General features: G+C 44.7%; 1 protein-coding gene across 3 annotated transcripts in view; it reads right to left on the bottom strand.

The window, feature by feature from the left end:
- Ppp2r2d (protein phosphatase 2 regulatory subunit Bdelta) overlaps positions 1-15,111 on the bottom strand; it is a 36,538-nt gene that overhangs the window by 658 nt on the left and 20,769 nt on the right. Inside the window, exons 3-8 of one of the 3 annotated variants that reach the window (XM_006987573.4) lie at positions 14,632-14,729; positions 12,716-12,881; positions 12,073-12,185; positions 9,500-9,677; positions 8,366-8,530; positions 6,364-6,625 (exon numbers count right to left, since the gene is read on the bottom strand). In XM_006987573.4, coding sequence (XP_006987635.1) covers positions 6,364-6,625; positions 8,366-8,530; positions 9,500-9,677; positions 12,073-12,185; positions 12,716-12,881; positions 14,632-14,729 — 982 coding nt within the window. The remainder of the gene's footprint in view (positions 1-6,363; positions 6,626-8,365; positions 8,531-9,499; positions 9,678-12,072; positions 12,186-12,715; positions 12,882-14,631; positions 14,730-15,111) is intronic. The other 2 variants (XM_016006097.3, XM_076554520.1) reach the window with 2 other exon arrangements.

Genomic DNA, 15,111 nt, shown 5'->3' with positions numbered 1-15,111 from the left:
CTTCACAGATTTTCATGTCCAAGTAACAAGTCACGGGCCCATCATTTTAAATACACGCTTATGAAGGCCAGAAGGAAGTGTCAGAGCCCACACCCCCACCCCACCCCTGAGGGTCTTCCAGGAATCGTGAGCTGTCAGACATGGGGGCTGGGAACGGAACTCCTCCACTTCTCCTAATCAAACTAATGAACAGAAAGGGAGGGGAGAGGAGAGGCAGAGGGGGTGGAGTAGAATGTAGGGAGAGTAGGGTAGGGGAAGGAAAGAGAAGAGGAAGAGGAGGAAAATTAACTCTGTCCAAGTCACTTTTAGACTCAGCACTTGGGAGGCAGAGGCAGGCATATCTCTGTCAGTTTGAGGCCAAGCCTGGTCTATATAGAGAGGCCCAGGACACCAAGGTTTATGTAATAGAGACTGTCTCAAAAAAAACCAACCCCCCCCCCCAAACAACAACAACAAAAAAAACCCCATCTGTCTTAGTCAAGAACTGATAGTTTACCTTAAGCCTTAGTGTCTCATCAACAATTTAAGTCAAAGCTGGTCATATGCCAGTCATACTTCCCAATGGAGGTTAACTCATTTATCAAACAATGTGACTAATTTAATTTCTAAGTTTCTTTCAAAGCCTGGTTCAGTGGATGGTGCACATCTGTAATCCTACCTACCACTCAGACAGCTGAGGCAGGAGTCAGAGTAGCAATCTGATCCATGACTTGGAAAGAGTAATTTTTTAAATTTTGGAATGTGCATTTGGTTTGCAAGTCATTTAACTGTATATGTGCATACAGGCCAAGGCTGACAAGTTTCTTCCTTAATTGTTCTTCAAGTTACTTATTGAGACAGGGTTTCTCACTGAATTGGACTGCCCTGATTCTAACTAGTCTATCTGCCCAGGTTGCCCGTGATATTATGTGTCTGTTGTCCCAGTGGGAATTATGCTCCACTGATGGGATTACAAGCAGGTGCCATACAGGGAGGATTTTGTTTTGTGTTATAGAGATAAGATTTCATGTAGCTCATGCTGGCCTCCAACTTGCTATGTAGAGGAGCATGACCACAAACTCCTGATTTCCTGTAGGTGCAAAGAATACAGCTGTGTGCCAACACACCTACTTATACAGTGAATAGAGGCAAGCTTGGTCTACACAATACATAATACTATTTCAAAATCAAAAAACTACACTCCACATTGCCCTCTGACTTCCCTGGCAAGTGAAGACCAACCAACCACACCTGTCCTCTCCTTGGAAAACCTCAAGCTCTCCTACTCCAGGATTTCTTTGTGTAGCTTTGAAGCCTGTCCTGGAACTTGCTCTGTAAACCAGGCTGGCCTCAAACTCCTGCCTTAAAGGCGTGCGCACCACTGCCACCACCCAGCAGGAAGAAGTATCTTCTCATCAGCACGGGTGTGAAACAATAACCAGCAGGTGTCCTTTATGAGGACAGACAGTGCCTGCACTAAAGTAGGCATCTCCTGACCTTCCCAGCACCTGAGGGCAGCAAGAGATTCATGGTAGCAAGTGTCAGGTCTGCCCCTGCCCAGGGACCAAAACAAAGCAGATGGAGCAGAGCAAGGCAGTGCTTCATAGCAGCAGGGTACCAGGCACCGACAGCGACTGTACCAAAGACTACACTCCATTTCACTGGGACCCATGGAGAAGCTTCTGGGCAAGCAGATGGAGGAGAGACCCCCAGGAATGAATGGACTGAGCAAACATTACTAGAACTTTGCATAGTCTTGGGGATGTGTCATCTCTGAGATAGTTAAATTCTACTCTCTAGAAAGATACCTCCCACCGTTCCCAGAAAGGCAATTTCTCCGCAAAGCAAATGGATGTAACTTCCATGCAGATGTATTTTGAATAGTTACAGGTCTTTTTTTGTTGCTGGGATTCCAATTTCAGGACCTCTCCACATTCAGCAGGTGCTTTACCACTTAGCTATACCCTCAGTCCTGTTCCTAATTCTGTGATCCAGGCCACTCTGTTCACTGATGCCCAGTGCCTTTTATTATTACACATAGGTATTTTAGCTGTGTGTTCTCCAGAGGCCACTGAGCAGGCTGGTTGATAACATTTTCTTGTCTTTATATGCAAAATTCTTCCAGCACACTGCTGTTACCTGAGTACTACAGGAGGCAGGGTAATACCATTGGCCATCATTCCCACTTTGTTCTTCTAAAGCAAACTAGTAGTCATTATTATTTTCTGAGGCAGGTTCTTATAGTGTAGCTCTAATTGCCCTGGAGCTCACTATGTAGATCAGTGTGACCGTGAACTCAGAGATCTACCTACCTCTGTCTCCAAGGTGCTATTAAAGCCATGCACACCATACCTGGTGGTCACTCTTTTAAACTTGTAATTCTTCATATATTATGAACATTTATCTCCATGGCTACTATTTTTTATATTTATATGTGCACTTGTGTGTTGGTACATGTGCATGCACATGAACCTGGAGGTCTTTGGTTGATCTCATGTCTCTTTCTCAGTCACTTCATTAAAAATAAAAATTTCCTGTGGGTGCCTGTTCTGCATGTGAGTACATCTGTACATCAATTGTGTGCCTAGTGCCCCTAGAGACTGGAGGAGGGTTTCATTTCAGATCTCCCTAGAACTGAAGTTACAGTGAGCTACCATGTGGTGCTGGAACTGAACCTGGGTCCTCTGGGGAAAAAAAGATAGTGTTTTTAATTGCTGTGTTATTTCTCCAGCCCCACCATTTTACTGTCTTTAGACAGGGCACTGAATCCCAGATGCTGGAGCATCTGGGAAGCCAATGCACTTTAGTTATGTTCCCAGTGCTGAGAATCTAGCTATGCACTGCCATAGTTAGCTTTTAGGTGGTGCCGTGGATCCAAACTCAGATCCTCATGCTTGCACGGAAAGTACTTTACTAACTGAGCTATCGCCACAACAATGATTTTTTTTTTTTTGGTTGAGACAGGGTCTATGTAGCGCAGGCTATTCTTGAACTCACAAAAACCTTCCTGCCTCTGCCTCCTCAATGCTGGGACTGAAGAGGTGTACCACTATTCTTGGCTGGCTCTCCTTTTTATTTTTAAAGTATTTTATTGTTTTATATGTGTGTGTGCATCATACACATGCAGATGCCTGTAGAGAGGGAATTGGATTCCCAAGTACTTGAGTTTCAAGTGATTTTAAGCTGCCAAGTGGGTGCTGGGAACTGAACTAGTCTTCTGCAAGAGCTGTGAATCCTCTTAACCATTGAGCTATCTCTCTAGCCTGTGGCTATTATTTTTAATGCAGTTAAATTCTGTAATGTTTTCCCTCCAGACCTGGGCTTCTGAGGCCTTGTTTCCATCTCCAGACCCTGCAAATGTGCTCTCCTGAATTTTCTCCCCGTCTTTAAACACTCCGGCCTTATTTACTGCAGTGTGGGGAGGGCTCTGGTTTTTGCCTACCCAGGACAAGTTAATACCGTTTCGTCCATAGGGTCACAAGGCATCAACTTTACTTACAACTGGCATCCATGATCACCTAGATCTCTGTCCTGCTGAAGGACACCCTGTGGTGATTTTCTTCAGCTCTTACTCCAGAACTTTCACTAAGTGTACAATGGTTTTCTAACTCCTGAAGTCAGTTAGTTCTGTAGGAACAGAAAGTGAATCTGGCTTTGTTGGTTTTCTTGCGTCCTCTTGCCATGTGATCTCTTTCTCTCTCTGACACCTGTCATGTGATGCTCATTAGAGACTGAACAGATCAAACTATTTCATCTAGGACTTTCAGTCTCTAAAACTGTGGGCCAAACCAGAGGCTAAACAAACCTTTTCTTTATGAACTCACCAGGCTCTTGGATTCTGATGTCACACAGAACAGAGTTAGGCAGCTTCTGTGGAGAAGTATGTTTTCAGCCTCAACATCCACTCTGCATAGTGTGTGTTTTTTTAAGGCCACTTTTAATAAGTCTTTTTAAAAAAATACTTTTTTAAACTTTATTTTATGTACATTGGTATGAGGGTGTCAGATCCCCTGGAACTGGAGTTAGAGACAGTTGTTAGCTGCCATGTGGGTGACTGGGAATTGAACCTGGGTCCTCTGGAAGAGCAGCCAATGCTCTTAACTGCTGAGCCATCTCTCCAGCCCTACTTCCATATTTCTTAACTGTCATGTTTCCCAGCTCTTTGGGCTCTGGAGTTGTATTATGGGTAACTTCTGATCTTCCTTGTAGTTGATCAATCTTTAGTTAGACTGGGTTCTGTTGTATCTTTCATTTCTAGAAGTTGTTTGTGCTAGAAATCTCCTAGAACATTTTAATAGTCTTTTAGTTCTTTGTTCACCTTTTTGGTTCTGCCTTTCATCTGCACCTACTTCAGATCTGTAACCTACTTTATAATCTGTAACTTAGACTTAACTACATTTGAATTCTTAGGCGTTATGCCAAGTGTGGTAGTGGACACCTCTAATTCCATAACTCAGGAGGCTGAGGTAAAAGGATCGTGAGTTCAAGGCCTTCCAAGCTACAAAGCAAGAACCTGTGCCAAAAAGAAAAAAGGGCCGAGGACATAGTGATGTAATTTTGCTGGCAGAGTGTTTGCCTAGAATACATGAAACCCTGGGCTGGATTCCTAGTACCACATAAATTGGGCGAGGTAACACATCTATAATCCTAGCACGTGGGAGGTGAAGGCAGGAGGATCAAGAGTTCAAAGCCATCCTCAACTAAATCTTGAGTTTGAGGCAAGCCTGGGATATATCAGACCCTGTCAATCAAAGTAAAAACAAACAATAAAAAGAAGATTCCTAGAAACTCTATTGTTTCTGTTGCCTGTGACAGCATTTTCCTGAATACACTTGATAAATTTTCCCTGTGAGCTTAACTGATTTCATACTGGTAGAGTCCTGAGAGCTGGGGGTGGGGGGGTGGGGGAACACAACACACACTGTGAAGCGCCTTGCATGCTTTTCATTGAGTTTTAAAATATTCATTAATGCTTTCTACATTCATGAACCTCAAGGAAGAGGGTATTAAATAGAGTCTGCATGCTGTAAAAACAGTAACCAACCCACTTCTCCTCCAGCTCAGGATAAGTTGGCTGCAATGCCAGACTCAGTGCCTCAAGGTTTATGGCAGGCCCACAAGTCACTTTGGCAGCCATGCCAGCACGAAGCTCATGCTGCTTGTTCTAGCCTGATGACTGCAGTGCTTGGCCTCTGAACGTCTAAACTGGCATGCTAGTTAATCTGTGAGCAGTCCAAGAAAAGATTTGCCAAGGATGCTCAGCTCTGCCCCTGGGCAAGCATTTAGCTCTTCAGTGTGAGGTAGGTCTCCCATAACACACAGGTAGAACAGATCTCAAAGTTCTGCAAGGGTACAAAATAGAGACACATTGTAGGGATGAGCATTTGGGGCTGAGGCAGCAATTCTAGTGTGTGAGCTCAACTATTACTTAATGAAGTACTTGTACTGTAGCTAATGTTTCTAGGTATTTAGAGATCATTTTGAGACAGGGTCTTGCTGTATAGCCCAAGCTAGCTTTGAACTGGTGGTGGTCCTGCCTTAGTACAAAATGCTGTGATTCAGACTGTGTGCCACTACATCCCAGCCATTTATGTCGAAGGGCATTTCAGTGTCTAGTCACTTAAATTCTCAACAGAAATTCTATAAAATGATGATCTCAGAGAATCTAATTACATCATCTGCGACATGACTTCTTTTGGGATGATTTCAAAGACCTCTCAGCAGCACTAAAAACAGTTTGATCTGTACAGAATGTGTATGAGATAAATGATGCAGCCTAAGACTTCATTGAGGCAGCATGCCCCAGCAGTGTATAGGAGGGCTGTAGCCTTTTTTTTCCTTCTTTAAAGATTTATTTATTATGTATACAGTGTTCTGTCTGCATGTATGTGTGCAGGCCAGAAGAGGGCACCAGATCTCATTACTGATGGTCGTGAGCCACCATGTGGGTGCTGGGAATTGAACTCAGAACCTCTGGAAGAGCAGCCAGTGCTCTTAACCTCTGAGCCATCTCTCCAGCCCCAGTAGTAGCTTGTTTCTTAAACCCCTCTAAATAGAGGCAAACTGCAAGGTAGCCTTTTGGACTAATAGATGACTCTCCTTCCTTCCTTACCTTCCTTCCTTCCTTCTCCCCCTTCCACTTATCTGTGGAATCATTCACTGAGCACTCTACAACTATCATGAACCACGGTGCACTGTTGGTGAGGAAAGGTCTGCTCAAATGACTGGTTTTTCCAGAGATAGATCACAGAACAAATAAAGCGAGAACACAAACCCATCAGCAACCTGAAACTGACTAAGATGCCCTTCCTGGTAGCACTCAGTCTGAGGGGCTTGCTAGAGACCCTGAAAAGAACCAGCACGGTATGACACCGGCAGCCTCACCTGTCTGAACCATTCCAGCAGCATTCGAACTTGTCAAAGATGCAGTCGTTCTCATACAAGGAGCAGAGCTTGCTTCGTAGGTACTCATGTACCTGGTGGGTCTCCACAGGCCTGCCCTCCATGTTGAGGTCCCATACTTTCACTGACAGATAGTCTCTGGTCATCATGTACCGACCACTGTGGCTGAACTTGACGTCAGATATAGACGAGATAATTTCTGAGAAAAAGGATCTACTGCTGGGGTCTTCTGGCTCTTCAAAAACTGAAAAACAAAGCGAGCACTTTCAGCTACTGTGCTACATCAGAAGACTACCATCCTAAAGTCAGCAGGGGCTGCTCAGAGATAGATCCTGGGGGACTCGGTGTCACCCTCACTCCCTTAGCTTTCTGATTGTCTTTCATCTACCATCAGTGCCCACAGCAAGGTACAGGCCTTCAAATTCATGCAGACCCTGGACCACAGTCCTGTGGGGACCCAGCACCTTAGTATGCATGGGAACACAACTGCAAGTGTTTGAACCCTCAAGGCACTGGGCTGGGGACATGATGTGCTTCCTATTTGACCACACCACAGGAATATATGTAGCACACAAACACAGTGCTCTGGGCCCCTTCAAAGAGCCTGCTATGTGGAGGGCACAGAGCTTGCAGGACTGAGTGTCGCTTAACTTAAGCCAACATCGTGGCTAGGACCAGTCCAGAGAGCAAAGGAGTGTGTCTACTGCAGTGAGTGGCTTGTTCCACCATGATCTGAATGGAAGAGTATCATCGCTTCCTCCGTGGTACTAGCTTTGTCTGCAGCAGCTCGACAGTTCCCTGCACCTGGTACCCATAGCCGAGGGAAGTCTTCTACCCAAGCTACTGGGTCTCCCAGCACACAGCCATGCCCATGCCATATCATGCTTCAGGTTGGGAGATACATTTCCTTTACTTGAAGCTTCTCCAGAGTTTCCTTCATTCTTCTCTGTGTAGGAGTTTGTGATGTTTGCTGGCTCTGCGTGGGACACACAGACTGGAAGCCAGCTAGTGCCAACACTAAGCATTTACTCAATTAACCTAGTGCTGACAAGGTCAACTCTTCTTGGAACCTAAAGTTGTTCACTGAGGGAACCACGTCTGAAGACCCAAGCTACACATCCTGGCAGCGTTTCATTGCAGAACTGTAATAGGAACAGCATTCTATGATACACCTCGGCCTTAGGAGAAGCATTTCTCAACGGATACACTTTGTTTGTTAAGCACCCCTGGGTCTGCACACACTTCCCGGTGCCGCACTCCAGAGTAGCTGAGCAGGAGTTGCTTCCCTGTTTGCAAAAGTGCTCCAGTATGAGAGTGGGAAGCTCTACTGGACAGTTATACATGGTGGTTTTCTGAGATGGTGTACGAGAACAACACAGACCATGGTATGCTTTCAAGTTGGGTCTTACTATGTAGCCCTGGCTGAACTCACTCTATAGACAGTTTGCCTGGAAGTTTGCTTGCCTCTGCCTCTAGAGCACCTTTACTTGAAGCTCCTCCAGAAGGGCGTGGCTTTGTTTTTGCTGGAAAGCTGGAGTACAGGCAGTTGTAAGCCACTTGAAATGGGTAGTGGAAACCAAACTCAGGTCCTCTCTAAGAGCAGTACATACCTTAACAGGTGAGCCATCTCTCCAACCCTCCATCCCCACCCTCTAGTTAAGATCAAGTCTCTTCCTGGCCCTCAGGCATACAGCATTTTATCTCCTGGGCCAGTTCTTTAAAGCTACAGATAACAGAGGTGGAATGTACTCTTGATGGCTATGGCCCAAGTCCTGCCACACAAAAGAGGCCATGATGATGGTACTCCCCTGGATGGACCCAGGTCAGGGGGAACTCAGGGAAGATGCCAAGCTGAGGCAGAGCAGAGGAAAGCTGCTGGAGCAGCTCTTTATGAGCATGCTCCAGGTCTGCAGAGGACATGGAAGATGTCCACCAGTGCAAACAGCTAGTTTCTGGAAAACAAGGGTATTCCTAGGAGACTTACACTTGGCATGCCTGTCACACAGGGCAGAGGAGCGCATGTCACACAGTCTGATGGTCCCCTTGCTACTGCTGTAGACGAACACATTGCATTGGTGTGGGTGGAACTCAGCGGCAGTGATGACTTCTGTCAGCTCCTCCATGTTAGCTGGCTTGATGTCCACAATGTCTGGAGTGCGATGTTAAGGCATACTTGGCCATCCAAGGGAAATTTGACAGACAACTGTGCAGTGAGGCTTAAGGGAAGAGCTGCAGGAGACTGCCACAGAGAAGCCCATAGCAAGGGGCTTCAGGTGGACGCAGGACAGTGCCTGACTATGACAGAGCACATGGAATGACACCTACAAAGGCAAGCAGTGCCATCTACACATATTTCTATCTATAACTAATATAAAACATTATCAAATTACAAATGATTTTGCTTTCCTAATTATTTGACTTTAAGAGCTTGCTTAGGGTTGCCAGAGCAATACAAACACAGCAGAAGTCAATCATGGTGATCAGCCAATGGAAATTAAGAAAAACAAAATGCAATGTATGAGTCTATATTGTATCACTGGCTGCCACAATTAAGAGACAGGAAACCAGAGGGACTAGAGATAGTATGAGCCTCAAGCTGCCCAGTCAGTGTCACGCTGCTGAAGAGAGGGGATCCAGAGTCTGATGACACCCTCAAGTTAAGGAGATGGAAAGCTGACAGAGTTACAGGGTAAAGCACCAGAGAAGCAGCTGGGAGTCAAGGCTCTGAGACCTCACAGAAACTGTGTGATGAGACAGCAAGGCAGCCTGGGGCAAGAATAAGTACTGTGACCTCTACGGGGACAAGAACTACAGTGCTTAGAGCTCCGACAAACCCCTGATGGCAGAGCAGTCAGGCGGGACATGAATGGTTCACCTGAGTGCAAGAGGTGGGAGGCAGATGGCAGTAGCAGAGGCTAATCCAAGGAGACTGAAAGTTTCTCACACGAACGTTCAGGCAGAGATATGTATCTTTAGGAATACCCAGTCACAAAGATCTACTCTAGAACATACTGCATTCAAAAGGTCAGTGTCTGAGGGACCAGGATATAGCTGCCCATGAGAAGTAACTGCACAATAATGATGGAAACAAGAAGGGGCAGTACCTGGTAAAGGATACTGAAGCTTCTATCTGTGATTTCTAAATGCCAAAGGTTAATTCTCAGATCATCTGCAGAGAGATATGTTTCATGATCACTATTTACTGAAATGGAATTAATGTGATATGTATGAGCATTTGCAAAAATTCGTCGCGGACTTGCTTCTACCATAAGGTCCATGGGCTTCAATATTGGAACCTAAAAATGGAATGGAGAAAGGAATTCAAAACAACGGTCACAACAGCATAGCACATGGTATTTAGACAAGAAAAGGGATTAACAGAGGTTTACTAGAGCTGTGCAACACCTCAAACCAGGAGAGCTGCTACAGAGTATATATAGAGTGGAAAGCTATCTGTTCACAGCTATTCCTCCTTGTTCCCATTATAGAGGTAATATGGCCTTGTTGGAAACAGGAAGGTAAACTGCCCTAATCAATGTTCTCCAGGTCACCAAGGCACCATTCTCTTGGCAGTTCTCTGGTGACCAGAGCTGAGTCAGGAGACAGCAACACCTTGTCTTTATAGCTGAGTGCACAAATCTCTGCTCTCATAGCATTGGCAGTCTGCTTCATAGTGTCCACTCATGGGCCACAGAGGTGGGGTGTATGCATATGTAGGGATCAATACACAGCATGCAAGAGGTCCTCTGGGCTGAGAAGGCTCTACCTCCTGATGTAGGGCTCGCTACAGTCTGAATCCTTCATGTAAAGGTCTCAGTGCCACGGTCCCAGAGGCTTCTGGGGTATAAGCTGCTAGGTGCAAAGGGAGAGACAGGGAGAAAGATGGCCTGGCCAGAGCACTTGTGCCCAACACAGGCTTAAGAGTTAGTCTAAAGGAGCAGCACCACATGAGAGAAGAGAAAAAGGCTTCTATCTCTCTCTCATCCAGGGAAGGGAAGCCTAAGGTTCCAGTAAAAGTCAAATGCTAGAGTCATTTTTATTGCTGTAACTAGACACTAAGAAACTTAAAGGCTTAGAAGAACCTCTCAATTGAGTCTTCCCTGTCCAACTCTATAAAAGTGAGCCTGCCTAGGCAAATGTGTAGTGATGCTGTTCTCATTTTAGCCTAGGTTGGTGCTGGCCACACCCTGGGGTTCCCTAGAACACAAGACAGTTCTACAATGTGCAGGGCTAAGACACACACTGCCATGATCCTCTACTGTTTCCAGCTAACCAAAGCAGCAGCAACCGCAATCCTAATTGAAAGGGCTCTTTTAACCACAGTTAAAAGAACTAAAATAACAGGGAAAAAAATGCCTGAAAGACTAATGTCTCCATCTCTTGCTCAGGCCAGATGGTTCACTCTGAGCTCTGAGAAGCAGAAACTCCAATACAGACCTAAGAATATCACAGAATTGCCGGCCAATGATTCTGTCCTCACACTGTGCCAACGCAATATCACCTCTCTCATATGGTTCACTTTGGCCACCAATCAGACAGGTTTTATTCAGGTTAACTCTGTCAAAGAGGCCTGGAATAAAATCACACCGGACCTGGTAGGACCTGAGTTTTCTAAATAAGCACATGAGCTTATAGGCTATGCAGAGGTATGGAATGAGAGGATCTCAGTGTTTGTGAAGGGCTGTGTGCACAAGTGGGGTGGAGCTGGTGGCAGGGGAGGTAAGGCCAGAGTAGGGGTTTCAGAGAACTTGGCAGCAGCACCATACACCATGGGATATTTAAAACAAAATGTATCCACACTAAGTCAGACAGGCAAACACAGCACACTATGTCAAAACTGATCAATGGTATGGAAGAAGGTATCTGAGTTCCTAAGACTTAGACCTGAACAAACAGTGTCTCTTTTCTTGGCCTGGTATCAGACTAACTGTTAGAAGAGGAAAACTGTCCTGGATAATCAGCCCAGCTCTGGCCACCATCTTTGTGCAGGGACAGCCCTCATGGGGCTGTCACCACTCTCTAGCTTTCACAAGCATGTGGGACATCAGAGACTGCATACACTCCAGCTGCTGAGCCTGAGGCATCCTATTAGGAAAAAGGCTGCCACATATCAGCAGCACTGGAGACAGCTACTTTCAACCAACAAAGTCTTAAACCTCACTGAAGCACCTGTAATCCACCAATTTCCAAAACATAGCTGTGCTCTGCTCCTTCCCAGGTGCCACTGTTTGCACTGAGCCCACCATTAAAAGTATCAATGACCAGGTCTAAGAGGGGAAGAATTAAAATAAAAAAACCTACTAGTGTCCTACAGTTAGCTCAGAGGAAATTTCACCAGCTCCACTGGTAATGTCTTGCTGGGTCATTGGTCATCCTACCTACATTGTTAGTCCACCAGCAAGCACTCTGGATTCTACCACAGAAGCTCAGCTGGCCTGAGTCCTCCTTACTAGAAGCTCTGCCAGGAAACCAAACATGAGCCTTTCCCTCAGCACCACCGTATTTCTGAAGATTGTGACCTTGGTGACACTGACGAATGCCATTTTCAACAAGTACACAGCAAGGAGGGCCACTACTATTATTACAGATGAGCCAGGAAGGTAGAGCCTGTTACACTTCAACAGCTGATCTAACTGTTTTGGATTAATTTCTGAAAAGTGCTGGAAAGGTTAAAGAAAATACAGCATATACCCGTAGTGCCGTAATTCTAAATGGGTCTCGAAGTCGTCCATCTTCATCTTTCAAGTTATAACCTTCTGCTCTTTTATCCCGTTCACTTATTTTCCATAATTTAATAGTTTTATCTGAAAATAAAAACCTTATTCTTCATATTAAAAGAAAAACCACCAATAACATGTATCACTATCATTTGGCCGTTCTAGGACATTTTTACCTGCCTAAGCTGGTGTCTAAGCTTGGCACTGGGGAGGTGGCTCACTGGTTAAGAGCGGTTCCTTAGCAAGCATGAGACTCCAGGTTCAAATCCCTAGCCATGTCCCTATAACCCCAGCACTGTTTGGGGTTATTCAAAGGAATGATGGGAGAGTGATAGTGCAGGACATCCGATGGCCTCCAGAAGCATGTGTACATACGCATTCACCACATATGTGCACATACATCATACATATACAAGAACTAAATAAAGATGTAGACAAATATACAAATACTTCTTTTTGCAGAGTTTGAATTTCCTAGCTATTTTTTTCACCTTAGCTGACAATTCACTCTCTCGCAAGTTTAAAGCAGAGACAACCTCTAGAATTATCTGAAATAAGAATCCATCCACACTAAAATTAAAAATAAATTAAATCAAATAGCCTTTTACAATTCTCACCATTTGTAGAGAGTAGAAAATGAGCAGCATTCTGTTGCGGTAACCACCTGATTTTATTAATTTTTTCTTCAATTTCTAGACTTTTCAAATAGTCAAACTCTGGCTCATGACTCTGAAAGGTACTGTAAACATTGTACTCTCCCCTAGAGTGACCGCGGCCTTTATTCTGCAAGAAAACATGACAGCTTCTTTAATGAACACAGCACAATGCAGATACATCTTTACTACTATCAACATGAGCATTAAATGATCCCACATATTGTGAAGTTAATCAAGGTCTCAGTTCAAAACCTCTGAGGAAGCTTACATTAATGCACTGGAAGAAAACACAGAACGCTGCAGGCCTTTCACTGCACATTGTTGTGGAATATTATCTTAAGGTGTGTTACTTTTGTTTATGCTCTGGAACTTTTGTTTAATGATACAAAGATGTGTTACATTTATTTGATTAAATAAAATTCACCTGGGGCCAGGTGGCTGAGTCAGCAACTAGCTGACAGGAAGTGGCAGAGAGGAGCCAGGTGGAGAAGGGCTTTTAAGTGGGGGCAAGGAGGAGCACCAAGGCTTGAGAGGAGGTGAGCAACTTGCTATTCAACCTCTCTGAGGAACAGAATTCCACCTCAACCTGCAAATCTATTCATCCATCCATCCATCCATCCATCCATCCATCCATCCATCCATCCATCCATCCATCCATCCATCCATCCATCATCCATCCATCCAGGTTTTTTGAGACAGGGTTTCTTCTCTGTGTAGCTTTGGAGCCTGTCCTGGAATTCACTCTGTAGACGAGGCTGGAGAATCTTGAGTTCTTTAGAGGGACAGAGATTTAGTTAAGTTCTCTTCGTAGCTTTGAAAGAGTTGGAGGCTGAGACTCTTGCAGCCTCATTGCTGTAGCAGCGGGAGTTGCAGTTGCTGATTTGGACCTCTGTTCTTAAAAGGCAGCAACAATTCAATGAAAGAACAACGCCCAAGTCCTACCTATTGCAGTCCCTGCCAGCTAACCTTGGCCTCCAGTTCCAGTATGCCAGTACAAAAAGAAAGCAAGACAAACACAGGTTTTATGTGGCCACATCAGGGCCTAATGGCTAAAGGCTCATTTATAGGGATATGAGTTTTAAATAGAGAAAAAACTGGAATCAAAGCACAAGAGGTATGCGTAGCCTGGGAGTCTTGTTCACAGTGTTTTTATCTAGTTGTTTTCCATTCTGGTTCCTACTGCTTGTACTGGCTCTCAGGAGATGTTGCCTTCTGCTCCATGGTGCAGAAGCCTTGTCCTGTGGATAATTGCTCATGTCTGGGGTGTAGCCTGTTAACTCTGCTGCTCCCAGAATCCAAGGATAAAAGACAATGACTTGGGTGATGATGGCGCATGCCTTTAATCCCAGCACTTGGGAGGCAGAGCCAGGAGGATCTCTGTGAGTTTGAGGCCAGCCTGGTCTACAGAGCCAGATCCAGGACAGACACCAAAACTACACAGAGGAACCCTGTCTTGAAAAAAAAAAAAAAAAAAAAAAGACAATGACTTATCGTTGTGCTTTAATGTGCTTATAACACAGGAAAGCAGGTAACCCAAAGGATAGTAGTCAAATACAAGTGATCCAGAGATACCACATTTTCATACTCTCCAGCTGTCTTATGGACCCATGTAAGACAGGCATGCTTTTTTAACAAAAATATTTTCTAAGTACCTGTTGCAATAGGATGAAGGCATCGTCACCTTAGGAGTACTCACAGTGAGTAGTAGATTTCTTCTTCATATACCAGGGTAGTGTTTGAAAAAAAAGTTCTACACAGTTATTGCAACAGGACTGAGTGTCAAAGAAAGCCGATACTGAAAACTATGCTTCCTTTCTGGTAAGCAGTATGTGCAGGGTGTAGTGATGCCTTTGATTTGTGGACTGTAAAGCACTGACCTCTTGTTCCCGTTGGAAAATAACAACTCTGCCACCTTTGTCTCCCGTTGCAAGAAGGTCTCCAGAGTAGTTAAACTCAACGGTGGAGATGATGTCGGCTGTCAACAGAAGACAGAGTCAATCACAACTGACATTTTTTGTGAGGATCAAAAAATGAACACATACAAACTCTCTCCCCAGATAAAACAAACATTCCACGGTAAATATATATACACTTGTTGGCTGCGTTTTGGATCTAAGATAGAGACCACCAGTACACGTGAATTCTGAGGGTCTGATTTCACTGATTCAGTACCTGGTGCCCCTGGCATACACCAAACTTATCTAAATTGGGCTGCTTTTATTCGCAAAGTAGGGTAAGACTTTAGGAAATTATTACTTTAGTTACTTATTTAATGTACATGAGTGCTCTATCTGCATGAATGCCTTTAAGCCAGAAGAGGGCATCAGGTCCCACTATAGATGGTTGTGAGACACCAT

The sequence above is a fragment of the Peromyscus maniculatus genome, chromosome 1, assembly GCF_049852395.1.
Source record: "Peromyscus maniculatus bairdii isolate BWxNUB_F1_BW_parent chromosome 1, HU_Pman_BW_mat_3.1, whole genome shotgun sequence".
NCBI lineage: Eukaryota > Metazoa > Chordata > Mammalia > Rodentia > Cricetidae > Peromyscus > Peromyscus maniculatus.
Note: the sequence above shows the minus strand (reverse complement) of the source record. Positions and strands in the feature narration are given on the sequence as shown.